Source organism: Gymnoscopelus braueri (genome assembly GCF_963280865.1).
Source record: "Gymnoscopelus braueri genome assembly, chromosome: 3".
Classification (NCBI taxonomy): Eukaryota; Metazoa; Chordata; class Actinopteri; order Myctophiformes; family Myctophidae; genus Gymnoscopelus; species Gymnoscopelus braueri.
This window is the reverse complement of record NC_137612.1, coordinates 44,757,249-44,785,144: the sequence shown is the minus strand read 5'-3', so window position 1 is coordinate 44,785,144 and position 27,896 is coordinate 44,757,249. Positions and strand designations below refer to the sequence as shown.

The 27,896-nt window shown below is 41.8% G+C and overlaps 2 protein-coding genes across 6 annotated transcripts in view; one reads left to right on the top strand and one right to left on the bottom strand.

Moving 5' to 3' along the window:
* LOC308079270 (uncharacterized protein) lies at nucleotides 1–27,714 on the top strand. Of its 5 annotated transcripts, XM_080420653.1 has the most exons (13): nucleotides 1–151; nucleotides 863–1,293; nucleotides 1,801–1,932; nucleotides 2,394–2,500; nucleotides 5,435–5,595; nucleotides 7,560–7,764; nucleotides 13,223–13,384; nucleotides 14,411–14,480; nucleotides 16,983–17,020; nucleotides 25,198–25,534; nucleotides 25,806–25,891; nucleotides 26,807–26,906; nucleotides 27,378–27,714. In XM_080420653.1, the coding sequence occupies exons 7-10, from the start codon at nucleotides 13,298–13,300 to the stop codon at nucleotides 25,405–25,407; spliced, it is 405 nt and encodes a 134-aa protein (XP_080276779.1). In that variant the 5' UTR covers nucleotides 1–151; nucleotides 863–1,293; nucleotides 1,801–1,932; nucleotides 2,394–2,500; nucleotides 5,435–5,595; nucleotides 7,560–7,764; nucleotides 13,223–13,297; the 3' UTR covers nucleotides 25,408–25,534; nucleotides 25,806–25,891; nucleotides 26,807–26,906; nucleotides 27,378–27,714. The 5 variants fall into 5 exon arrangements, with proteins under 5 accessions (XP_080276779.1, XP_080276782.1, XP_080276780.1 ...); XM_080420656.1 differs by lacking the exons at nucleotides 5,435–5,595; nucleotides 7,560–7,764 and having other exon boundaries at nucleotides 13,277–13,384; XM_080420654.1 differs by lacking the exons at nucleotides 5,435–5,595; nucleotides 7,560–7,764.
* LOC308079209 (epoxide hydrolase 1-like) overlaps nucleotides 453–27,896 on the bottom strand; it is a 526,014-nt gene continuing 498,570 nt past the window's right edge. Inside the window, exons 2-10 of the mRNA XM_080420586.1 lie at nucleotides 11,455–11,680; nucleotides 7,526–7,722; nucleotides 5,355–5,535; nucleotides 4,765–4,983; nucleotides 3,850–3,979; nucleotides 2,629–2,840; nucleotides 2,386–2,494; nucleotides 1,768–1,890; nucleotides 453–926 (exon numbers count right to left, since the gene is read on the bottom strand). Coding sequence (XP_080276712.1) covers nucleotides 728–926; nucleotides 1,768–1,890; nucleotides 2,386–2,494; nucleotides 2,629–2,840; nucleotides 3,850–3,979; nucleotides 4,765–4,983; nucleotides 5,355–5,535; nucleotides 7,526–7,711 — 1,359 coding nt within the window. The 5' untranslated portion in view covers nucleotides 7,712–7,722; nucleotides 11,455–11,680 and the 3' untranslated portion in view covers nucleotides 453–727. The remainder of the gene's footprint in view (nucleotides 927–1,767; nucleotides 1,891–2,385; nucleotides 2,495–2,628; nucleotides 2,841–3,849; nucleotides 3,980–4,764; nucleotides 4,984–5,354; nucleotides 5,536–7,525; nucleotides 7,723–11,454; nucleotides 11,681–27,896) is intronic.

The following is a 27,896-nucleotide window of genomic DNA, read 5'->3' as shown; positions in this document are numbered from 1 at the left end:
TCAGTGAAGGGAGTGAGGTTAAAGGAATGAAAGATGTATACTGAAACAATGCAGGTGTTCTGTTAAGATAGATAAGATAAGATAGTTTTACCGAGTGAGTTGAAGTGCATCATCATTGACAAGAAGACATTCTAAACCAAGAGGATATACAGTAAGTGTGGCTTTCTGATTAGAGTTTACAATTGCAAACATTTTCAGTTAAAACTCTGTCATTATGAAAATAAGTACAGGCACAGGTCATATAGCACCAAACCAGATTACCGGCTGGAGAAAAAAACGCATGTTACTTAGGATGACAAAATGTATTACTAAAAAAGCATATTTTTCAACGTTTTATTACTACTTTTATTTTATGTATAATATAATGTAATTACACTCACAATTCTAAGTGGTAAGACAATAATATATTTATAATAACTGTATTTTACTAGCTTAAATGTTATATTGTTTAGCTTATTAGACAAATTATTCTAAAAAGTAACTAATGGAAAATATGTTTAGGTAAACCTTCATTTGATATTTATGCTATCAGTTGAATCTCATAAAATGCACTTATATTGTGCAACATATATTGTATGTAAATATTGATATTGTAACACAGGTTCTTTGTCCTGAAAAGTAAGCGTTTTGGACACCCGACAATATAATTTTCTCTCCATCGTCTACCCATCCACTCACCCACCCATGTTCATCCCTCCAGCTATCGACCATCATTCATCAATCTCTTCTACTTCTCCAGTGTCTTGACAAAGTTCTGGATGTCCTCGGCCATTAGCTGAGGCTCTTCCATGGCTGCGAAATGCCCTCCGCGGGCCATAGGTGTGTAGGTCTTTAGTTGACGGTACTTCTGTTTCACCCACAGCTTGGGCGTGTGCATGAGCTCATTGGGGAAGGAGGCGAAACCAGTGGGAACGTAGACCGGAATCCTGGGAAGGGAGAGGGCAGGACATAAGTGGTTTCACATGGATATACATTTTGAATATTGTTATGATTATTGTTTTTTTCATGTTTATGTTAAAGGAGAATTCCGGACAAATTAAGTGTTATCTTTGATGTCTCGTTACTCACCTACCGACGTAAAAAGTGGCGTTCTTTTTTTCCATAGATTCCCCTGTCGTCATTTTTTAAACCCCCTCCGTTGACATAATGGGAGCGCGTGGGTTAGGGAAATTCGTCTATTATAACCGATGCAAAGTAATTTTTTTCTCTACTACGATTCATTGCCAGGTTCTGGAAAGAAACAAGCATCCAGTGTTAAATCGAAAAAAAGAACGCCACTTTTTACGTCGGTAGGTGAGTAACGAGACATCAAAGATAACACTTAATTTGTCCGGAATTCTCCTTTAAGTTAAATTCTGTGTGACCCACTCACTCATAACATAACATAACTACATGTCTGATATTTGTAACAAACCAAACCGAAAATTGGTTGAGAATTCAGCGAGTTAAGACCACCTGCTTCCATAGACTTACTGGGCATACAGTACATGTACTGTATTAGGAAGCTCGGGTTTGACTGGATCAATATTGCGACCGTGATAACACATCACTCCAATGAACAGCAGCAGCCAATGAGGCATCTACGTGTATATACACTGTATATATTGATAACATTTCTCACTAAATCCATGTATTGGCAGAGATCTGCGCACTGAGGAGTGCACTTTTCTAGTTTTAACTTTTAACTGGTTGAGCCCCCATTGTTGATATTTCGATTTGAAGTCAGTGGTTAGCACCATGCTCTGAATCGCTCCCCTCCACACTTACTTGTTGTGAGGCTGGTTGAGACCCTGTCTGCAGTTCTCCTTGTAGAACCTCATGGAGGAGACGATGCAGCCAGACGTCCAGTAGATCATCACATTGGTCAGCAGGTCATCCAGGGAGAACTTCCTGCAAGGCAGCGCACACACATATTATGCTACAATAACACAGGTACAGCACATAATGGTTGCCGTATTCCAGTGGTTCTCAAACTGTTTAATTTCAAGAACCTGTGTTCAAGTTAGATTTGATCCCATTCTTTTAGCCACAGTGACGTCACGCAATAGTATGAGTGAATAGGGAAAAGGAATCGACATCACATGAGTGTAATGGAGGTGCAAATAAAGGTGCTTCTTGTGTGGATTTGACACATTTTCGTGGATCTGTGTGATGTCCCTTCTTCATTTTTCATGTTGCAGGTCCCTACTCTGATACTTGACCATAATTTTGCATTAGGACAGGAAAATATATCACTGTATACGATCCATCTCACAAACTCATACAGTTCTTTGCACCTACAACACGTGTGTCTCAAATAATACAGGTTTGTAGTTTACTGATGTTTGAATCAGATGGCATGGCCAAAGCTAACCCTACTGTTCTGTTCTGTTCTATTCTCTCTACCTGGTCAGTCCTCCGTCATCCAGGTTCCTGAATTCGTTGTCAGTCCAGGTGGAGAATTTCTCCAGGATGTAGGCAGCCAGGCCCACTGGGGAGTCATTTAGACCTCGTCCTGCAAGTAGGTAAAACAATACAGTATACACGTATCATGACTTGAGGCTTCTGTAATATGTAGCCATCCTTGGTTATGCCGCATAATTCAATTTTGTGAAGCATTCATCTGATGGTCCTGCTCCTAGTCCTTACCAACAGTGTCGGGTTTGGTTGCCTGGATGTGCATGTAGCCAAATTCTTTGACAGGCTCCACCAGCAGTTTGCCCATGAGGGGGTAGATGCGCTGGATGTCGCGCTCGGTGAAGTCAAACAGGTTAGGGAAGCGACGGCCTAGCATGAGGGACAACACCATGGACAACCCTGGCTGAGGAACGGCAAAGTTCACGTGCAGGCCTTTCACTATCCTGGAATGCACATGAAAAATGACAATTACATTTATTAAAAATATGGTTAAAATGTGTTATTAAGCAGCTATGGATATGGTAGTTCTACGTTTTTCTTTTCTCAGCAACCTGACAAAAAATAAATATAGGTGTTTATAGTGATATTTTTGGTTAAAACTACGTTTTTTTCTGTTTTTTTTGTAGCTTTCCTGCCTTTTTTCTCCCCAATTTAGTCATTATGCTAATTGACTCCTTCCCACATACATTTTGTGTGTTGTCACTGCTGTTGTACTGACTCACCTGTCAGCAGTGGTGGAAAGTAACTAAGTACATTTACTTAAGTACTGTACTTAAGTACAATTTTGAGGTATTTGTAATTTAATTGAGTATTTCCAATTTCCAATACTTTTACTTCTACTCCACTACATCTCAGAGGCAAATATTGTACTTTTTCTCCACTACAATTATTTGAAAACTTTAGTTACTAGTTACTTTTCAGATATAAACTATGATATTATGAAACTTACATTAACCACTTTAGCCCTATTTTATACATGGGCTATTTGAAAATAGCAGATCTACAAGCTCACACCGCGTCGCGGTGCGACGCGTTGTGAGCTTGTAGATCGGCTATTTTCAAATATTTCGTACTTTTACTTTTGGTACTTTAAGTACATTTTGATGCCAATACTTTTGTACTTTTACTCAAGTAAATTTTTTATTTTGGACTTTTACTTGTAACAGAGTATTTTTATATTGCAGTATTGGTACTTTTACTTAAGTAAAACATTTGAGTACTTTTTCCACCACTGCCTGTCAGTGAGGAGCCCCCACTGGGAGCCCGTAGAGCCTTCGTCCTACTATTACCGCCCAACACTCACACCCGCTGACAGGTGCCGCCCCGGCACATAGGAGCACATGCAGTGACAGTTATCACCCTCCCCGCCCCGGCTTCCATGCCCCGAACATGGGCCAATTGTGTTCGTATAGACGCTCCACAAAGCCGGATGCACCACGGCGGAAGACTTACTTGGGCTCCAGCTGAGCCATGTTGGTGGTGATCTGGAAACCCCAGTCTCCTCCGTGAGCGTAGAACTGCTCGAAGCCCAAGCGCTTCATGAGCTTGTGGAACACATGTGCTGCACACACCGTATCAAAACCTGAACACACAGGGAGTGACTTTGTAATTCGATTAGAAAAAAAAAATGTCAATTCTGTAAATTTTATTGTTTTCTTAACCAGGCACTTTCCATGCAATAGGATAAACGTTGAGCATTTGACCTTCACAAAATAAATATCTTTGTTAGCATTTCTCAGTGCCAGCAGAAAACAAGGGATGACATGATTGAATAAAACAATAGTGATGAAATGATTGCATAAATAAAGTCTGGGAAGCCTTCTTTGATGTTGTCAACAGATTACAGAGATGATGAAGGGCTTGTGTTCTCAGACCTTAAGACCTATGGTGTTTGAATATCACCATTTTGAATTTAACAAATCACAGTCGACTGCATGTACTTACGCACCACCTAACATAACCATGAGCCACCTATTTGTTCTTCTCTAGTGGGGGTGTAGCTAACTGATTGGCAGACCAGTGCCATTACGGATTAAAGTATTATTTGTCACAAATCACGATTTGTGAGCTTGTAGATCAGCAATTTTTAAAGTTTTTTAAATAATTTGAAAGTCTTTGCTAATAATGTCACGATACCCCAAATAGGGACAGATTATTAATTGATTATTTTATTCAATTATCAATAATATTTTCAACTAAAACAATTAGTTTGATTAACTACACCCCTACACTGTACCATAGAGGTGCGTTAGGCAGGCTGGTTAGATCTCACCACAATATATCGTTCGACTACACACATATAAACCTTTAACTGGCCTTGTTAATTGAACCCAACCTGTGAAGAAGACCTCCTCGTCCTCGACTGACCTTTCTTATGCGGTGCCTCAGAGTAGCCATAGCCTGGTATGGAAGGACATATCACCTCAAACACCGGGCCGTCTGGGTCAGATGGCTCCGTTAGCAGTGGGATCATTCCGTAGAACTCATAGATGGAGCCAGGCCAACCGTGGACCATAATCAGTGGAATGGCACTGGTCCCCTCGGCGAGTGTCTTGGGCTTCACGTGTACGTAATGTACATCGATGCCTGGGCAGAGATTAGAGTGAGGGGAAAAGATAATGGATTAACTTAGACTGTAGATGAGCATTACTTACTGTAGGTTCTAATTATGTGAACCAACATGATGATGATTTTCTTGTTAATGAAAACATGAATGTAAAAAAAAACGTAATTTTTTCTTCACACAATCAATTGATTGATCATTAAAATAAACATGCTCGGAAAATGCACATGGCCCACTCATCTTTCCACATCTATCTGGCCGCGAACACTGTCGAGATATTCAAGTGGGCCCTGTTCAAGAAAAGCTAGGGAAGCGCTTGGTCTATAGACTATACCGTACAAGACCAAAGCATGTTTTTTTCACTCATGTGCCAGTGGTTCCTGTGCCACCTCACCTTCGATCCTGGTTTTGTAGTGTGGGTACTGGTTGAGTTTGTCCACCTGTGTCCTCCAGTCAAAGTCATGTCTCCAGTAGGTCACCACCTTCTGCAGATAGGTGGAGTTGAAGCCGTAATGGAACTGGCTGTCTTCCAGGGAGGGGACAGAGCGAGTCTGGTCTATCCTCCAGTACAAGTCCTGTGGGCAAGAGTGGAGTAGAACAGAATGGTGGCAGAGGACCATGATTAGGGCAAACAAGTAGGCCTCTCACAATTATCACATAATCGTCTAATCGCAATTATTTGTGATAATCGCAATTATATATCGTTTCCATGTTGACAAATAGTGTTCACAACGCTCACAATCGTGACATGTTGTGAGCTTGTTTATCGGCTATTTCCACTGTTAAAGTTTTTTTTTAAGTATGAAGTTATTAAAGGTAGGGTAAGTGATATTTTTTGGTTAAAACAAAAAGTATTTTGTTAAAAGGTTAAAACACTATATTCTGATAGTAATCATTGCTATAGAGTGTTTTTTCAGTAACAGATGTCTCCCTGTCTCTCCAGCTCTTTAATAAACAGAAAATAAATGTTTCGGTAGGTGTCAAAATCACAGCCAATCAGGAGAAAGTACCCATTTTTAAGCTTAATTTGTATAGTGTTCCAGTTCCAATTTTGCATGCTCATTTCTTAGTGTCATCACTTCCAATTTCACTTGTTTAATCTGTATCCTGATTGAGTTCTCTGTCCTGGTTGGATAAAATTGGAAATGAAACTGAAACTGAAACGAAAATGCATTTTCTGTTTTATAAAGAGGTGGAGAGACAAGGAGACTCCTAATACTGAACAAACACTCTATAGCAATGAGTACTATCAGAATATAGAGCTATTTAACAATTATTTTAACCAACGCAAATCACTTACCCTACCTTTAAAGGGATTGTAGGCAACATTAAGCCTATATTTGAAAAATACCTCTATATATATATTTTGCATTTTTTCCCCTCTATCAGCCACTATATAATGATGCTGGGGTGTTTTCCTGCATTGAAAAACACTCCTCTTTCTGAAATCCGTATTTTCCCTACTATTTAGGTTACACATCCGGGTATCCGGTCCGTAAATTAACGCACGCATGTGCGCATCCGTGCGCGTCCGTGTCCGTGTGGACTTTTTACTTTCGGTTTTAAAATGCTCTCAAACTTCGTTTTTGATGCACATAATTTACTTTTCAGACAGCGTTTGGATAGAATTTAGTTGTTTAACTTCATATATGTGGTCAATTTGTCATGAAAGAGCCTATTTAAAAATAAAAATTCAGAGAACCGGCAGGGGCGGGCAGTTCCGCGAATTGTATCCGAATAAAGTAACCTATATTCGGCATGGACGGTTTAGAAGTCTCCTTAACTCTATGGAAGTCCTCCGTGCGACACCCCCTGGTGGTCGGGGAAACGAACTGCTGGATTTTTTTTCTTTGTTTATCTCTGAATCGCCTACAATCCCTTTAAATATGTCAGTAATTTCTTTGTATATTTAGGTTATTTGTCATATCTGTCCTGTGCAACTTCAAAGCCTAAAAGCCAAACAAACAGAAATGTAATTTGTATTCATATGTTCCAGTGTTCAACGACAAAAACTCAATTATTTGTGTGACAATGAATTGCCATAAAAAGTTTCATAATCGTGACAGTCCTACAAACAAGGGCAAACATTTTAGGACTACGTCTCTTCAGAATATTAGCTTTGTCTTGATTTGTCCTGATACTCTGTATTCTTTTTTGTATTCTGTACTCTGTATTCTATTTGATCTTAAAGGACCAATGGAACTATCCAAAAAAATCTGACAAAGCGTGAACATGTCCAAATAAAAGAATGAATAGAAAATGATTGGGCAAATCACGGCTGTCTTAACTTAAACCCCAGCATCCAAATTCTGGGGGAAAATAGCAGATTGACAAGCTCACAACGCGACCCGTTGTGAGCTTGCCGATCGGCTATTTTCAGCGAAGATATTTAATGTCTAGCGAAAACAGAAAGGTCACTAGTATAGAGCCCTGAGGGACAACGTATGGGGTTTAAGTGGTTAATTGGTTTTGCTTGGCCCGATTATGAAAACCGCTCGTTCTCTGGCGTTTCCTGTCTGTGTAATTGAATTGAAACAAAACGCCACCAATAACAGTGGATCTAACCTCTAGTTCTTCGTCGCTGGTTGTGACCTTGAAGGGGCGGATGGCGAGGTCCTCTCCGTCATCAGGGGGCGCTGCTCCTGGACCCCACCAGCCATCCTCTGTCTTCAGAACCTGCTTCCTGTTTCTCTGAACTAAATAGATGAGTAGTCCTCCTATCACCACTGCAGCCAGCACCTCCAGAAACATGGTGCCACGGTCTGCATGGAGAGAGGGAGGGGACGTGTGAGGAGAAATAAAAGGTGACAGGAAGGAAGGGTAATGGGATAAGTTTCGAACGCATCTACAAATGTCTTCTAAATCCTAACAGTTTTCTGTAAAAAACATAATGACGCTATATCAGTGGTTCTCAAACTTCTTCATGTCGAGGACACCCATAATTTTATGTATTTGAACACGGACCCCTATCTGAAAATATTTTGTTCCAGGGATCCCCAGAAGCCAAGATTTGATTCAAACAATTTTCCATTTAAAAATATATTCAGAGATTTGGACACATTTTCAAGATTTTTCAAAAATAGCAGAGCTCATAGCGCAGCAAATATCTGCTATTTTTACCCGCTTGCTGAAAGCTGGCGGGTCTATGCAGAGGCAGACCTATGACTCATCATTCGACAGATTCATTTGCATTCGACAGATTTGTTCGACAGATTTGCGTCATTGGCTGTCGTTTAAGCCAATGGGATACTTTCCCATACTCTGAACGGGCGGCCTCATCCTCCCAAGCTATGGGACTATGCAGTCCTCCGAGCGCTAGCCGAATTTGGCTAATAGTTAGCTTGTATGATGTTACTAACTAACTGTTTTTAGCCAAGCGCGCTACTGTCCGCTCCCCATTAGTTATCGACGCAAGTCGCGTTATTACTCTCGTAATTTTCATGTATTGTACATCCCAAAACAAAATTTATTCACCATGTTATGGTGCTGTAATGACTTCCTATTTTCTCAACATAATACTGCCTTTCACGCGACCTGCCTTTTTACCCCCGGTCTCAGTAGCGGGGGGCGGGGCAGGTGCGGGGAGAGACCGGCGAGTTGAGTGAAACGAGTTGGGGCAAACGCAGTCCCCACAACATCATTTACTATTCTGTGCCTATCGGTACATAACTCGGACGGCGGTAATTAGTATACATGGCAACACTAGTACGAGTACTTTTCCCACCACTGTTGCTGTTTTTAGCATGACTGCCCTGTTTACAAATGAATGACTACACACTACAACCAACGTTACTGTAGCAACATTTTTCATGTAAGGTATGACGCTAAAATCAGCTGCATTTTATCAGAAAAAAACAGATCTACAAGCTCACAACGCATCGCCGCCTTGTGAGCTTGTACATCTGCTATTTTTTATTATGACGTTTTATTGAATACTTCATTTACAAAAGACATTAATGACACCAAATGGACCCATTTGGGTTTTTCTTTCATTTAAGCCAGTAGTGAAAAGGGCTAACTTGCAGTTATGCATTACAACTCAAGCCTAGCTGTTTCAAACAGTGAAATCAAAAGACACGTTGTGAGCTTCACTTTTATAAAGGGTTAGGGTTACATTGCAGTATTGATACTTTTACTTAAGTAAAACATTACAGTACTTTTTCCACCACTGTTGATGTTTTTAACATGACTGCCCTTACGCTACCTGTATTCTATGGACTCACTTAGTTTATTGTGAAAATAGTTTATTTCTTTCATACATAAATGAATACTAACTGGTCACCACCGGTCTTTTGTCCAGGAACAATGCATACAACACTATCAACCAGTCCTCCTGGGTGTGTGTGTGTGTGTGTGTGTCTTGTCATTTTTGTTGTTCATACATTTCTAAGTGAAACACTGTAGTTTTGACTTGGGTAAGGGTAGGCTACATTATGAAGTAACTATATCAGCTGGTGAAAATAGCAGATCTGTCAGATTGTAGATCAATTATTTTCACTATCATTGATATTGTACACACCACACACACACACACACACACACACACACACACACACACACACACACACACACACACACACACACACACACACACACACACACACACACACACACACACACACACACACACACACACACACACACACACACACACACACACACACACACATTATATTGGTAGCCAACCAATGAACCTCTGTGGAGTTATTTTTGTTGCATTCGAATGGCTGAGATTTTATTTTGATGACAACTTTTACATTTTGTGCTGCAGATTGGGGCAAAAACAGCCTGCCGCAAGCGGGTATATTATGACTTTGTCATTTCTTGTTTAATAGCCAAAGTATAAAATAATGGTTATAGCTAAAATCTAAAATGACACAGATGCGTTCCCGGATTGAATGGGTTAGGATGAAATATAGTTGACCTAAAACAAAAATCCACATGAAAATCCCCCCCCCCCCAATTTTCTAAAATAAAAACGAAAATAGCAGATATCCAAGCTCACAACATGTGCTTCGCGAAGTGTGAACTTATAGAGCTGTTCTTTTTTGCTATTCATCGAATGACAAAGTATATAGGCCTTAAGTGGTTAATACAAATGGCCATTAAACATTATTTAGATGTATTTATATTTGTTTATGTATATACAATACATTTTATACCTCTCCATCAAGTTTGCATCCCTTCACCCTAACCCCCCAAAAAATTATGTATGGGCACCAAGGAAATAAAGAAAAACTATTTCCCAGTCTCAGCAACTTCCTTTACTCAAAAATTCAATTTGAGCCTGGTGGAGGATGATTTCATCAAGATTATGATTTCATTGGACTGGTTTAACAGAGCGCCTGTGTTGTTGTTGTAGCAGCTCTAAATATCCCAGTATGCTATAACCACCTGACACAGGATTAGGTAAAGAATGGACTGGACAAGGCCCCGCCTGTCACAACTTCTGAGAGCAGAAATGCTGCATGACAAAGCTGTTCTCTTTCACGTTGCCACAACAACTATGTATTGTTCTATTGTCATTTTCTTCACTTTTTCTTAACCACTTAGTTAGATCCTCTATACTTAGTAAACTGGACCTGAGTTGGCCCTGCACTTGGTCCTGACTCCTGTCTTTAGTTTTTTCCCTCTACACAAAATCTCTTCACCAAAAAACGCCTATCCCACAAACTCACATCTGTTGTGAGCTTGTTGATCTGCTATTGTGGGTGAAAGTTCCCCCCTAGAATAGGTATACTGTGATTCAACCAGCTTTTTAAATTGCCTTTCAGACTTTTCATTGAAAATACATAACAGCATTAGTCCATTAGTTTTGTTCACTTTTATATCCTATCAATATAGGCCTATTATAATTAATATAAGGTGTATGGACTATAGACTATGAGTCCAGTGCTATAGAAAAATGCCCCATCAGTGAACCGAGATCCAGACAAAACAAGCTTTTTCTGGAACATGCAGCACCCTGATAAAGCATAAACAATCCATACTACTGTACATACCGCCCCCTGCTGCCCTCATTACCTAACTGCACATTGACTCAGGAACATGAATGTTCAGAATATTATTGTAATAATCTCACTGATCGATACAGATCGAAGAGCTTGTTAGGCTCAATAGGCTGTACGCTAAAGTCAAGAAAACGAGGAATGCGATTGGGAACTTGAACTTAACTATTTGACTTAGTTTATGAATGCATTGTTACTTTTCGCTGTTAGGAGTTTGTAGATTATTACGAATGTACATGATTGTGTTTGCGTTCAAAATGCTGCCAGCGTGAGAGACTCACATGTGGACCATGGATGGATGGACCGTGCAAAACATTTACTCAATACATAGCCTTATTCACGCACGTCACCCCTGATCAAGTTGCAACATTATAGTTACACAGTTTCTACTATGACCGAGGAAGCGAAGATAAAACTAAAGGTTTAATAACAATGAGACCAACGTTGTGCAAAATGTAATGGACGTCGTAAAGGTAGTTTAATTACCTTTGTGTTGTCTCGCTAGAGGTAGCCCTGGTTCAGAGCGTTAGTGGCTGCGCTTTAACGCCCTGGAAGACCCCTCGCTCTGCCCATGTACAAGGAATTCCACTGCCCTGCCAGCGCTCAAGAGTAGTGAAAATAAACGAAACCATTTCGCTACTCACCGAAGCAAAGGCTGTTTTGTGTTGTTGAAAGTCTATTCTCCGCACTGGGAAGCCTCTCAGCACCCCACCTACTCTGTAAAATACACTTTTTGGGCAGAAAAAAATATATGTCAGCGAGACGGAAATAAATTGTATTTACTCCACAGTGCCCTCTACAGATCTGGAGGATTTGAACTTACCATTAACTTCAGATCTGTAGAGGGCACTGTGGAGTAAATAAAAATAATTTCCGTCTCGCTGACATATTTTATTTTCTGCCCAAAAAGTGTATTTTACAGAGTAGGTGGGGTGCTGAGAGGCTTCCCAGTGCGGAGAATAGACTTTCAACAACACAAAACAGCCTTTGCTTCGGTGAGTAGCAAAATGGTTTAGTTTATTTTCACTACTCTTGAGCGCTGGCAGGGCAGTGGAATTCCTTGTACATGGGCAGAGCGAGGGGTCTTCCAGGGCGTTAAAGCGCAGCCACTAACGCTCTGAACCAGGGCTACGCTAGAGGTAGAGCAATACAAGCAGCGAGCCAGCGAGTCAGCGACAGCAGGACGGGACCAATGTCCAGTGTTGCCATGTCGTTTTATTATAAGCGACTTTGGGCTTCTTTTTAAAGTTTCTTGCAAATATTGGTAGTTGCGGGTTGCGGTTTTTTGGGGCTTGTCTCTAACGTGTACTTGTTTATCTAGGCTTGTTTCCTATTTGTTTAATTATTTAAACCAGTGGTTCTCAAATATTTTCATAAATGTTTTGTGCAAGGGAGCATTTGTGCAAAAGAAAAGTCATTGCAAGAGTTTTTGAAAATAGCAGATCTACAAGCTCACAACGTGTCGCATCGCGAGCTTATCGGCTATTTTAAAGTGCTCATTGTGACCTAGTTGCTTCTTTTGGGCTTGTTTTCATAGACCTGGTTGCTTTTTTCTCTCGCAGAATCTGGCAACACTGACCAATGTCCGGTGCCAGACAGTGGCCACAGTCCACTGGACAGGTTCCATTAGAAAACCTTAAAGCGCAGCTGTTTTTAATTGTTTATAACGGGAGCGCCGCGTTTTTGGCAGCAGCTCGGCGTTGCGCTGGGCATTTACCTTGCATCCACGCACAGTGCTTTTCCCTGCCTGCTAGAAGCTAAGGCGAGCACCTTGGCGTTTTCAGACAAAAACCCCAGTAGACACGGGTCCTTTTTTAAAAGCATTAAACAAACATGTCAATTGACTTAACCATAGCCTATAATACTAGAGGTTTGGTCCGCTTCGCGGCCCTCACATCTAAATGTTTTTTCCCCTTGAGTGGTCCTCCTCCCCTCCACTCTCCTCCCCCTCCACTCTCCTCTCCTCCCCCTCCTCTCCTCCCCCCTCCCCTCTCCAGAACTCAAGACAGGAGCAATGGCGCCACCCTGTGGGACGGTCAAGAATCAGGGCTAGGTTATAATAGATAGTTCACATTGTAGAGAGACATTGAGAGACAGGAAACAGGGAGAGAGAGTCATGGAATTGAACCCGGGACAGATCAAGGATCAGAGACTATGTGGTCCACAATTGGTGCACCCACACTAGCTGTAATGCCCATGATAAAAAATGTCAGTACCATGTATTGTTATTATTATTATTTTCTTTTTTTCCCAGCTTGCTTCTTGCTCACAGTTTCCTCCTGCCCCAACTGCTCAATTATCATCTTAGATGCAGTGACAGTGGTTTCCAATGGATATAACAATCCTCATCCTAACCATCATCATCATCATCCTCACCATCATCTTCTTCACCGGAGAAGGGCAGACACAACAAACAGTAAGCTTATAGATGAGCAATATCATCCTAATCAACAATGATCCATTGATATTTTCTGCATACTCACTGCCAGCAATGCTTTGCAGCAGGCCATTCTTTGGCGGAATTATCATCATTCTCAGTCCTTCATTTTATGAGTGTCCTTGTTTCCTTTGCTGTCCCTGAAGCAAATATGGGATCATTTCAGCAACAGGGTCATGATGCATTTCTATGTAATTCCTTCTTTAGGTTTTGGCAGTGTTAGAAGCATGAAAATCACATTAGCAATAATAGATTTCCTTAAAACTGATTGAATTTAGCAAACTTACATTTGTGAGAAGTTCATTCCATATCCGATCTGAAATCCAAAATAGGAAATATGAAATCCAAAATATGAAATGGAAAATGAACATTATTTTCAATATTACGTTTTCAAAAGCAAATGAAAACATGGATAATGTCTAATTGTGTGCAAATCTGGTTGATTCATTTCCCCATTTCTAACTACCAGCTCACAACGAGTCGCAACACGAAGCGTGAGTTTGAAGATCTGTTATATTTGGCTAATGTTCATTTATTATGACATGCCCAGATTCTTTTGACAAAAGAATTAAGCACTATGAGGTAATGGTTCTTCATGGAACCATACAGCCTTTTAAGGAACCATTTAAGAATCAATGTTTTTTATGTGTGCAGTTCTGTATTTGTAGCATATGTCTTCAATGTTAAAATACATGCAGTGAAACAAAATTATACAGAACATGAAAACGTGATGTTTTAAAATCTACAATGCAGGGGGTTATGCACGAAGCATGTCACCATAAAACTCTGAATCATTCCTTATAATGAAAGGTAAAGCAAGTCCAATTTCATGTAAATAGTGTATGATTATAAAGTATGGTTGCAGTATGACAACATCAGGGTGGGTATAGTGTGTATCTGTGGGGTTATTCCCTTTTGTGTAGCTTGAGCCCCAGCCCACCAAAATGTCTGTGTATGAACCTGAGCATAAAACCAACAGTTAAACGAAACTCTCTGTTTTATTAGAGTAATCACAAAGCTGTTGATGCTGGAAGCTCAGAGATTGGAGAAGATGACACAACAGATGACACAACAGGTAAAAACTTGCCGTCATTTTCAGTAATAATGCAGGATTTCCACTGCCAGCTTAGCATCACACCACATCACACCGGACATTTGGCCTCGCATGGCGCAGCACCCAAAATATCTGCAGTTTCCATTACAAACTTCCCTTCTCCACCCCATTGTAATGTAAGGATATAGGTGGAGGTCATTGCTTCTTGCCTAACAATGTAATGTTGATGAGTGGCCAACTGTCATGTATACAAATGTAAATCACCTGTGCAGGAGTACTCCAGCTATCAGTGAGAACCAAATGGACCCTTACAGGTCTGTAAACTCAAGAGTGTAAAAATAGAACTCAATGGATGTTTTTAATACAACTGTTTAATAACAACAACAATGTTAGCAGAAGATGTGTCCTGTTTTGTACAGGGAAAATATAGACAGGAGACGTTATGTTCCTTTCTTCAAAGCAGGCTGTAGTCTGTCTATTTATTAACAGAATCTTAATTTCCTTTCCTTTTCTCTTTTTCTCTGTCAGTTCAGTCATAAATCTCATTCTCAATAATCTCACCTTCCACAATTCACATAATTCACAATTTACCTTTAACTGTTACTGTTAGAATACAACACTGTACATACATTACATTACATTACAATGTAACATTGTATACATTACAAATACAACACAGTCTGCTTTTCTGTTGTCACATTTCACCAATAATACTTTTGACAAAATACAATATGTGCTCTGGAACTCACATTCTCTTAATACTGCTGCTTTAACCAGTCTCTTAAGTTGACTTCATTAGTATTATAATACTCTCTTAAATATTATATTGTTTCACTTTTACAGTCTTACTGCATACAAAACGTTTTATAAAAAACACATAAACATCACATAATCAAAATACTAGCACCAAAATATCACAAAAGCATAAACATTTATAAAGCACCAAAGTCTGAGTGACATCACAGCCACTAGAGGGCGCTGTTCCACGGGTTCGTGGCTTTATTTTTTGTGTTGAAATCCCCATTTGGGAATCTTAGATAATGTCATATAAGAACTGTGTTCCAAACATAAACACACCACCCTGGCGTTTTTGGCAGGGGAGTGGCTCTGCATCGTTTATGATATTCATTCATATTTGATACAGCCTGTTTCTGGCGAAAATGGAATTAATTCTGCCTTAAAAGTCTTAAGAAATACTACTTCCGGGTCTGAAATCACTGTCCCCACAGCAGCCGCGTTCATGGGAAATGTAGACTTTGGGTTGTTTGACTCGTTTCTAGTGTTTATATTGTGTTACTCTTTGGGTAAATGTGTACATTTACACCTTCAGTTGATGCTTCATTTCCATATGAGTAAGAACGCCAGGGTGGTGTGTTTATTTTTGGAACACAGTTCTTATATGAAGCGATCTAAGATTCCCCAATGAGGATATCAATACAAAAAGTAAAGCCACGAACCTGCGGAACAGCGCCCTTTACTGGCAGTGACGTCAGGACTTCGGCGCTCTATACCACACCAAACCCAATGCTAAACAGTGGTGTTAAGGCATATATGTCAGGGAGAACCCGTTTTTCACAGAAAACCATCCGTCATTCATTAATTTTTTTTAATGTGAAGTTTGAAGTTTTCAAACATAACCAAAACACAATATTTCTGTATCAGTCTTAGACCAAACAAAAGAAGAAAAGGCTTAAGAGTCCTTTGAAACAAGTTGTGATACTTCTGCACGCGTTACTAACCTGTTTTTGTACAGGGAAAATATAGACAGGAGAGACATTATGTTGTATTCTTCAAAGCAGACTGTATCTGTCTAAAGAACGGAAGGCTCGCTGGTCCATAATATCACACAACCCATGCTCACCGTGACTAATAAGTAACTACTATGAACGCAAACCCATTTGGATTTGGCCTTTCTCAATGAAAATACACAAAATAAAATATAAAAAAAACCAAAACAATTGTGCACATACACTTAGGTGTCACAAAAATCACAGCAAACTATATACATGTTCTGAAGTCCTGGGGGAGAGCAATTGTCCTCACTTCAGTCTACCGAAAAATCATAACCACGGCCAATCAGTAGCAAGCAGCATTACACATCGCCGGTTTGGCCCCGTTTGGCCTAGCTCAGACCTACCCTGTAGTGGTACCAAAATTACCAAAATTGCCATCCTTTTGGCCCCACTGTCCTTGTAGGCTATATGGAAACAACGGCACAAGTAGGCGGTGTGGTGTGGTGTGGTGTGGTGTGGTGTGGTGTGGTGTGGTGTGGTGTGGTGTGGTGTGGTGTGGTGTGGTGTGGTCTGGGGACTTAGAAGGAAAAGAGACAACCAGTTCAGAGAACTGAACATACTGAGTGCTAATAACAATAATAAAACAATCTGTAATATCCAAACAATGTATAATTAGTCAAATTGACTTTCAGGTATACACAAGCCATCATAAAATGCATATAAAGAAAGCAGTATTAAGATGCATACTGTAAATGTTTAACCTGTATATTTAATGGTGTAAATACTGTAGGTTCCATAGATGAAGATAGCTGCAAGAACAAGGATGAGGTAAGATAACTGTATTTGGTGTCACAAGAACTTTTAGGTTTTTGTTCTATATCTGATTGTATTAATAACATTTCCCTACATGTGTGATAATTATATAAAAGTATACATTTAAACTAGATTATCTTCAAATAAACAGTTTTGTTAGAGGGAGGTGGTTTACACGGTAATGGAATGGTCAATTGAAATGTTCCATATGCATTATTATAACAATGAATTAACACATTGCTAGCTTGATCTTAAAAGTAGCATTTATTGTATACTGATAAGGGAATAACAGGTGCAAACAATATTTATAATGTTATCCACTGAACTTGGAAATCCTTTGGCTTGCATATATTTAATGAAACAACTCATATAATCAGGTATTATACAAAGGTTAAACGTAATACAAACGGTTAAAGGAACACTTCACCCATTTTCAACATATCTTATATGAATGGTCCTCACTAATCATAAGACGGCACTATTTCTGTCTATACATTCTGTGTCTCTAAAGAGGGCTGTGGAAACCTGCCTATGGGTGACATCATCTGTAAACTGTTTTGGTCATTTTAAACTTTTTAAAAATTATATATTAATGTAAGAACAAGGGCTTCTATTTCAGCAGGCTAACTTTCCTTTTGCTTGGAATCCCCATTGATGATGTCATTGGTAGGCAGATTTCTATATTGTCCACAGCTCACCAACGAGACACAGAGTGAGTAGACGGAAATGGTGCCATCTTATAATAACCATTAGTGAGGACCAGTTATATTAACACATTCACCGGCATATGCCCCGCTTTATCCTGCTAGTGCCAGCGTTTTTTGTCTCCGCCAGGCCGAAAGGCATGGCGAGAGAATATGTTTTACCCCCTGTCTGTCCGTCCGTCAGTGTGTCCGTCCGTGTGTGTCACTCCCTGAATGCCAGTGGCCCAATTTACATGGCCCTTTTATAGCGCCACCAAGAGGCCGATTTGTGCAAAACCCATTTTTTTATATTACTCCTACATATTTTATCCAAACATCACGCAAATCAGTACACAGTATCTCTTTAGTCATGTGATCAACACAGATCTGTCTAATTTTCCATATTCCATCCTGATTGGCTAAGGTTGGCTTCCAAAGTTTGCAGGATTGGTCCGTTTTGAACTAATTGCCTCAAATCATGCGATTTCCGTGAAATTTCACATGCACATTCCAACTAGGCCGAGGAAGAAATGCCACTTAAAAATGTTCAAATTGGCCTCATGGTGGCGCTATAAAAGGCCGATTTGCGTTTTTAACTATAACTGCACCGATCTGCGTGAAACTTTGAACGCATACTCCCTAGAGGTCAAGGAAAAACATCTGCCATGCATTTTTCACATTAGCCTTTTATAGCGCCACCAGGAGGCCGACTTATGTAAAACATATTTTTTTAGATTAAGCCTTCACATTTTATCCAAATTTCACGCAAATCGGTACACATGATCTCTATAGTCATGTGATCAAGATGGATCTGTTTGATTTTTCATATTCCATCCTGATTGGCTAACATTGACATCTAAAGTTTGCAGGAGTGGCCCGTTTTTAACAAAATGCCGCAAATCATGAACACAGCGTCCGATAGCGGTGGAACTTTGCACGCACATTCGCACTACGTTGAAAAACAAACGCCACCCTTTTAACATTGCCCTATTATAGCACCACCAGGAGGCCGATGTTTCTTTTTTATATTACTCCTACAAATTTTGTCCAAACATCATGCAAATCAGTACACATTATCTCTATAGTCAAGTGATCAAGATGGATCCGTCCAATGTTTTATATTCCATCTTGATTGGCGAATTCCGAACATTGCTGGCCCACAATAACCTACCTGACCTGGCGGAGACCTGCTCCGTTTTGGACTGTTATTTAACATGACAGTTTAATGTTTTGTGGTCATGGGTCAAGGTGTGTTGGTCAACACAGTGTTTACATCCATATGGGGTGTGTGGGTTTTGTAAACTGATCAGTGTAACATGCATGATATACAACCCAAATGCTAAATGAGGTGAAATCAAATTAGTGATTGACTGTTTCAGACAATGTAATGTATTGTAGATGTTGATTCTAATCACTGTATCTGATCTGTTTATTTAGTCTAGGCCCCTATGCTCTTGTTGTCTCCGCCAGGCCGAAAGGCATGGCGAGAGAGTATATGTTTTACCCCCTGTCCGTCCGTCCGTGTGTCCGTCCGTCCGTCCGTGTGTCCGTCCGTCCTGTCCGTCCGTTAGCAGCTAATCTCCGGCACCGTTGGCCCGGTCGCTCCGAAACTGTGCACACACACTCCCTGGATGCCAATTCAGAATTTTTCACATGGCCCTGTTATGGCGCCACCAGGAGGCCGATTTGTGCAAAACCCATTTTTTTATATTACTCCTACAGATTTTATCCAAACGTCATGCAAATCGGTACACAGTATCTCTACAGTCATGTGATCACGTGATTTCTCATATTCCATCCTCATTGGCTAAGGTTGGCTTCCAAAGTTTGCAGCATGCAGCTTGCGATTTCCATGAAATTTCACATGCACATTCCCACTAGGCTGAGGAAGAAATGCCACCCTTTTCACATTGGCCTGTTATAGCGCCACCAGCAGGTCTAATTTAGCAAAACAGATTTTTGGAACAAAATGCCTCAAATCATGAATGCAGTGTCTGATTGCCGTGAACGGCCTAAGAATAAATGGCACCCTTTTCACATTGGCCTATTATAGCGCCACCAGGAGGCCACAATAACCTACCTGACCTGGTGGAGACCTGTGCTCCGCGGAGCACTTTTTCTGGTTTATTGTACATTATAGGGCACTGAGGGTGTACTAATGGACCCTCAGGGGTCCAATTGGTTCCATTTATACACTCTTAGAGTTAAGATTTTAAAGTATAGATTGCTGTCCCAGAGGTAGAAAATGTTCAAATAGGGGTCCTTGAAATGAAAAGGTTTGAGAACCACTGTGATAGGGGATACAATGCGTTCATATTATTGTCTCCACCAGGCCGTCTGTGACCAGCTAATCTCCAGGACCGTTGGCATGATCGCAGTGAAACTGTGCCCACACCTCCTGGATGCCAATTCAGAACCTCTGCCCCAAATCTTTCAAATGGGCCTGTTATAGCGTCACCAGGAGGCCGCTTTTTGCAAAACACATTTTTTGACAGTACTCCTACAGATTTTGTCCAAACGTCACGTAAATCGGTACACAGTATCTCTATAGTCATTAAATAAAACAGGTCTTTCAGATTTTTCATATTCTATCCTGATTGGCTAAGAATGGCTTCCAAAGTTTGCAGGAGTGCTCTGTTTTGAGCCGCAAATCGTGAACGCAGTGTCCGATTGCGGTGAAACTTTGCACGCACATTCACACTACGTTGAGGAACAAATGCCACCCTTTCAACATTGCCCTACTATAGCGCCACCAGGAGGCCGAATTTTGCAAAACAATATTACTCCTACAAATGTTGTCCAAACATCATGCAAATCGGAACATATTATCTCTTTAGTCAAGTGATCAAGATGGATCCGTCCGATCCGTCCGATTTTTGACATTCCAGCCTGATTGGCAAATTCCGAACATTGCTCGGATCGGACAAATCCATCTTAATCTCTCAAGAACAGATTCATAGCTGCGCTTGAATCTGTCGGGAGCCCTGTTGAGAACCCATGCACATTGGCTACAAGTGGGCGTACCTTCAGATCAGGAAGCAGGCCACGCTTTACCCAATCAAATGTAGTGGGTGGGATTTACATGTGTGCGGCTCGCTTCCCACTGGAAACAAACCGAAACTCATTTAACAATAGCATCCTCGGAGCCGACAAAACCACGGAAAGTTAGTAACATTTTAACTTGCTCTTTCATCATAGAAACAAGTGGGCTTATAACCAAAACAATCCATGTTTTTTGGGAGAAATGGTGTTAGTGTTCTGTGGAGAAATATTGTTAGTGGGAATGAAAACATAGGCGCACCACCGGAAGTGGAGGGCTGAAGGCACATAGCTGGGAGGGAATTCGGCCGAAATCATCAAGATCGTGCACTTGGTGACAAGTTTTTGATTTTTGGCATGGTGTTAGGTATGGGCATAAGGTTTTCAAAAACCATCGGATGCAAGTTGGGATTGCCCCCTAGTGGTCTGTTTCCAATGAATCCAATATTAGATAGGTATGGTTGAAACCCCAAATAATTGATGGAAGAGATTTTTCAATGGATTCTGTTACTATTGGGTGTGCTAAATAACATACAAAAAATAGGAAAATCAAACTCCTGTAAAGACATCATTTTCAAGATGGTGGCAGCTTAAAATGCCAGGAGCTTAAAATGCCTATAAACTGGGAGGGAATATGTGCCATCTTGAAAACGATGCCTTTCCAGAAGTTTGATTTTCCTAATGTTTTAGTATGTTATTTAGCATACCCAATAGTAACAGAATCCATTGAAAATACCTTCTATAAATTATTTGGGGTTTCAACCATATACTAACCTATCTAATATTGGAATCATTGGAAACAGACCACTAGGGGGCGATCCCAACTTGCATCCGATGGTTTTTGAAAACCTTATGCCCAACACCATGCCAAAAATCAGAAACTTGTCACCAAGTGCACGATTCTTATGAATTCCCTCCCAGGTAACATAGACATATAAAGGGAGACGCCTCCTCTGGCTTCCTCGTGCGGGGGGGGGGGGGGGGGGGGCGTTCGGTAGACCAATCAGAGGCAGGTGGGGGCGGGACAACTAGATTCTGACAAGTCCTGGAAAAGACGTGCTGTGATTCACTATTAGTCAATGCGCTGTGATTGGCCAGTGCCCGTGGCCCCCGGAAATAAGGCGGCCATCATACGAAACGGGTCGCTCCAACGAACTGCAGAGGCCAATGAGGTATCTAGGTTTCTATATCTATGTGAAGGCATGTCCAAACTCCGGTTTCCAGTGAGCATGTGTCGAGTTAATTCCTCCTTCAATGGATTAGATGGTAGACTGTATACGCTTTTTCCCCAAAAAATCTGCACTGTATACAGCGTATACAGCGTATAATCCCCCCTATACTCTCTACCCCCCAACTCCACCACCTGAAATACCTCCCCACTCCCACAACCCCCATTCCCCCCAACCAGCACACCACATGCCCCAAACCCCACCCACCTAAACCCTCATGCCCTCCAACTCCCCTAACTCATACAACTGGATCACCAACCTTGTGTCCAGTGTGGACACAAGGAATCACCAAAGCCAGGGAGGAGATGAGAGCAGCACACAGGGACTTTGTCGCTGACCAAAAGGGAGAGGGTCTGAGGGAGGAATATAAGCAGAAGAAGGAGGAGCTATACCACGTGTATGCAACTGGAACAACAGGAGCTGACCCAAAAGATCAGGGACATTAAAGAGGTGCATGTTAACCAGAAGCATGGCAAGAACTGGAAGCTCATCAATGACGTTTCTGGCAGAAGCTCTTCTCAGACTTCTGGGGAGAAAGCGCAGAGGAACGAGTTGAAACATGGTACCAGCACTTCAAAACACTCCTAGGAAATCCTCCTTCAACCGAAGAAGAGGATGATCCGATGTTCCCGTCTGGTATGGGAAGGTCATGGAAGACAGATCATTCACCATGGATGAGTACCAGAGGGCCAAGGCTACTATCAAGTGAGGCAAGAGCTGCAGGGAGGATGGAGTGATGTATGTGCCCATAGACGAGGTGGTGTTGGATTTTATCAAGCACACACGTCTAGCGAGCTGCCGAAGCTGTGGCGCAAAATGATCATCAATCCAGTACCAAAGTCAGGCGACCTCACCAAGACAGACACCTCCAAGGCATTAGCCTGAGCTCACAAGTCGCAGGTTTTAGACCCATCTCAGACCCTGTACTGAGAAACTCGCAGAACGGCTTCCGCGCGGAGCGAACAGCAGGCGGGCAGATACTGGTGCTGAGGAGGATACTGGAAGGAGTAAGGGAGCGGAATCTTTCAGTGGTGATCACCTTCATGACTTCCAAAAGGCTTTTGGCACCATCCACCGGGGGAAACTGATGAACATTCTCTGGGCCTACTGAGTTCCTGAGAAGATGGTTCAAATGATGGAGACAAGCTACTCGAGGCAGTCCAGGACTTCAAATAACTTGGGCCTGGACTGCTTCAATGGAATAGGACCTGAAGGTCCAGGGGGTACTTGACTAGAATGACTTGCATGGGATGAGGAGAGTGTGGAAATCAGACATGGGAGAAGACCTCAAGAGGCGGCTGTTCGTATAGCTACAGTGTCAGTACTGCTGTATGGGGCTGAGACATGGACCGTCACAGCACAACAGGAAAGGGCCTTGGATGGAGTCTACACAAGAATGCTACGAATGGCACTAGTCACATGGACGGACCACATCAGAAATGTGGTCCTCTACGGTAACTTACCATGGATCACAGACAAAGTCAGAGAGAGAAGGATGAGGCAGGGCACTGCGTCAGGCACCCATAACTAGTGGCAAGCAAACTGACACTATGGGAGCCAACCCAGGGCAAAGCCAGGAAAGACAATAAGTGCACCACCCTACGTAGATGAACTTCGGCGTAACAGCTTAGCTAACAACACTGTAGAGCTCAAGACCCTGATCAAGACCCTGATGCTAGATAGGAGAGTGTGGAGGGCTGCGATTCAGGAGTCCTGAGTTGGTGTTGGCTAGACCATACCCCCCCCATACCCTATACCCCCAACTCCACCACCTGCAATACTCCCCCACTCCTACAAACCCCATCCCCCCAACTGCCAGCCCACACATCTCCGCCTCCATAACTCAAACCCCCATCCCACTTCAGGAGTCCCGAGTTGGTGTTGGCTAGACCACACTCTTGCATCGCATCGCAAAGACCCAATCCTATATGATCCGGCCTAACTGGCCTATGCCCCCCTCAACATAATCCCCCCCATACCCTATACCCCCAACTCCACCACCTGCAATACTCCCCCACTCCCACAAATCCCATACCCCCCAACTGCCAGCCCACACCTCTCAACCCCCATAACTCAAAACCCCATCCCACTCCATACCCTCATACCCCCAAATCCCACCCAACCCATTACCCCCACTCCCAGAACCCCCGATCTCCATGCCCCCAACCAGCACACCACAACCCCCAAACTCCACCCACCCAAACCCTCATGCACCCCCCACCCCATAACCCCCCAACCGCCACCCCACACCTCCCACACCCCATAACTCCAAACCCCATCCCACCCCCATACCCTATACCTCCAACCAACACACCACAATATTCTCACAGGTTTGTTGGCTGCCACGGTGTTCACGTGTGATTTTGATCTGCAATTATTAAAAAATCACGACATGGACGTTCACATCTAAGCAGCAATGACAACCTCTAACCACAAGTTCAAAATGTTCAATGCCAGAACCTCCTATCTATACCTAAAAATGACCTCCTATCTACATAGATGCACATAGGAGGTTTTTACCTAGAAATAGTTAGGCTTACAAACAAACATTATGTTGTTAAATAATGCTTTTTTTTATGCTCATTTTGAGATCAAGACATTCTACAGTACTGTAACAAGTAATACCATTAACATTTTTGATCAACTCACACTCTTGGTGTGATAAAAGTTTCACCACCTGACACTAATCATTAGCAATCAACAAGGCAATGCAATTAACTTGACAGTTACTAACAAATACTTAACTAGTAAGGGTGGAAGACACTTTTTTAATTTGAAAATAATTGATTACTACAAACTGAAAGACATTTAGACGGTCTACATAACATAGAATTCCCAAGTTTCAGCTCTGTCTGCTGCTCAACTAGTTCTGGTGCAGATAAGAGGTTTTGCGCTTCAACATTTTAGCACTAATTGGCACTGAACAAGATAGGAGGTTTTAGTCAAATGACTTTTTCTGACAAAATGAGGGGCGGGACTATCTTGCAGACAGACTGAGCATGTGCAGCATAGCCTATAGTCCTCATCCACAGTGAAATCCGAAAATCATGAAATTTGCACTTAGGAGGTTTTGCATTTTGGCCATCGAGTATGTAATTTTTTTTTGTTGTGTTAAACAATTGTTGAACCAGGCACTTCTCATCTCATTCTCATTATTGTTTAGTATTTTTCTCACTTAACTCTTCTGCCCTCGTCACTCCTCATATTATTGCCTTCTCCGCCCACCCCCCTTCCCCTCCAGACCTCAGCTGCCACCATCTGGGTTTGGAGACGGCCCAGTGCGACCATGCGACGGGGGCCTGTGAGTGCCGGGAGGGTGCGGCGCGCCGACGCTGCAACAAGTGTGCGCGCGGCCACAAGCTTCCCCAAGTGCGTCCCCTGCCACCTCTGCTTCAAGCTGTGGGATGAAGCATCCGGGACAAGATTGGCGAGAGGCCGCCGGGCGATTTGACTGGCATCGGCAACGTGCGCCTCCACTAGCTGGAGAGGAAGCTGAGGCAGGTCCAGGATCTTCTGGCTGCCAGAGGAGACAGCGACCCGATACACCAGCTGATCGGACAGAGCCTCGATGACCTCAGGTGATATACTGTAACAGGACTATAATCACATGAATGGGATTATATAAACGTATGTAACTATCAATCATTTAGCTGGGGACCTCCTCAAGGACCCCTGGGAAACACTGCTGTAGGCGAAACTGCCAAACACCTGGGGAAATGACAACAATACATCTTTCAAATAAAAGAAAAATTAAAAACTACATTTTGCTGAGAAAGGTCTCTGTCACTCTTTCTAACTGTCTACACAGTATGTCTCTCTCACTATTCTCTGTTCTCATCTACTTTACAGGGCCAGTGCTGTAGTCCAGGCTTTGGGGGTAAACGGTGTAATGAGTGAATGGTTCCACTGGGGAGATCCACGGGTGCGGTATGAAGGTAATTAATCTAAAACGTGTGTGTTAAAAGGCTGTATGAATAACAGCCTTTTATTTCAGTCATTAAAAAAAAAAAACAACAAGATGACTTTTGCCGGAAAAGTTATGGGCTGAAGCCGAAGCTTATTTTGCCCACCTTATTTCTTGAATGAAAGCATGGCAGAAGTAATTAATTGTCTCCGCCAGGCCGAAGGCATGGTGGAGAGTATGTTTTACCCTCCGTCTGTCCGTCCGTCCGTGTGTGTGTGTCCGTCCGTCTGTGAACACCTAATCTCCAGCACCATTGGCTAAGCTTCGCAGGACGTACTGTCTATTACAACTTCCTGACCTGGCGGAGACCTGTGCTCCGAGGAGCACATTTTCTAGTTGATTATATTCTCATTTGCCTATATCATTGCTGTCGGGCAGAAACCTTGTTGTGTTGTGAGCTTGTAGATCTGTTATTTTTGCTAATTATGTTTTTTGAAAATAACGTGAAAGTGGTTAAGTCTGTCTGTGGGTTTTATACATTTTGAACCAATGAAAAGTATTAAGATGTTGTGACTAAATAATTAAACTGGATCCTTTGGGACATAGGTTATTTTTTCCATTTCCTGAAAAGTAACCTTTATGGACTTCAATCAATCCAGTGATTTGTCTCAGATGTCACACTACATGCCTCTCACCCTCCTGTATGTGTGTGTGCATGTATGTATGCATGTTTGTGCGTTAATACCTGGCTGCCTCAAATATGTACAGTACTTGTGTAGTCGTAGTCTCTGAGAAGTTACCAGTCTTTCTTCATGGAACTTCTGGGAGGTGAAAAACTATAGACATAGGCAGGCACCAGTTGTCTGCCACCCCAACAATTCACTGCACATACTACTTGTAAATGGATGTAACTAATACAACCTGTTGTTTGCCCTTTATGTCCAAGCACCTGTTGGAGTTAGTCCTGGCCGGGGTCCCTTGGAGCCTTTGTGTGGTGTACAGTACTTGGATAACTCCTCACCTGCGTAGCATCTCGAGTAAATTAGGTTTGTCAACATTTACTTAAAGCAAATGTTGTTGTTGGCATTGTGGCTGGGCAATCGCCTCACATCATGTGTGCACAATTATTTATATGTAAGGTTAAAATGTAATTTAAATGGCATTTCATTTAGACAGATGCTAGGTTCATTGTTTACCTGGTATCCTATAATTTCAATGTACATATTTTTGGTAGTATATTGTCTAGACTGATGCTAGGTTCTTGTTTACCTGTGATCCGAGTTTACTGAGGCACTACATGGTCTCTCTGCATTTGATGTGTTTACCTTGTCTGGGGAACATAGGGATGACCCCATAAGAGCGTATGCTAAATTGTATAACACAGAACAGTCCAAATGCATCACTTTACTAATCTGACAATGCACTATTTCATTTGTCCTTCTACAGTGGAACGTTTGAGTAATTATACTGTGGCTTAAGCATCCTCCTAACTGTAGGCTGTTCCCTTATATCACCAGGTTGTCTCAAAGGCTCATTGAAGTGTCCCCCTGGAGTTTTCTCAAAGGCCAAGTCACCATCTTTGCGAAGACTGCTGATGCTGTGGCGTAAGGGTCCTCTTAACTGTAGTGCAGGCTGGACTCTCATGATATCGCCAAGTTCTCTCAAAGGCTCATTGAAGAGTGCAGTTATGTCCACCTGGAGTTTTCTCGAAGGCCAACAGTGGACAATTGGACAATTTCTTTGCGTTCAAATTTGTAAGGTTCAAGGTTTCTTTATTTTTTACTTATTTGTGTACAGGTCTATTAGAGGAAAAATATTTAGTTATGGTTCCTCACATTGTATACAACATTGTTAATAAACAGGCTATATACGTAAAATAAAGGATTAAATATGGAATATGCAGACCACTTTTCATATACTGAACAACCATATTGTCCGTCTGGGGTTCTCAAAGTGGGGTCTGGGAACCTCCAGTGGTCCCTGACAAATTTAACATGGCATCAAAATCAGTTTAACCACTTTGACCCGATTAACAG

Excerpts from the sequence above, each read along its gene's own strand:
- LOC308079270 (XM_080420655.1), top strand. The coding sequence starts at position 13,298 with ATGGATATAACAATCCTCATCCTAACCATCATCATCATCATCCTCACC. Across the intron at positions 14,481-16,982 it reads CACAACAGATGACACAACAG|GTTCCATAGATGAAGATAGC; the intron begins GTAAAAACTTGC and ends TAAATACTGTAG. Across the intron at positions 17,021-25,197 it reads GCTGCAAGAACAAGGATGAG|ACCTCAGCTGCCACCATCTG; the intron begins GTAAGATAACTG and ends CTTCCCCTCCAG.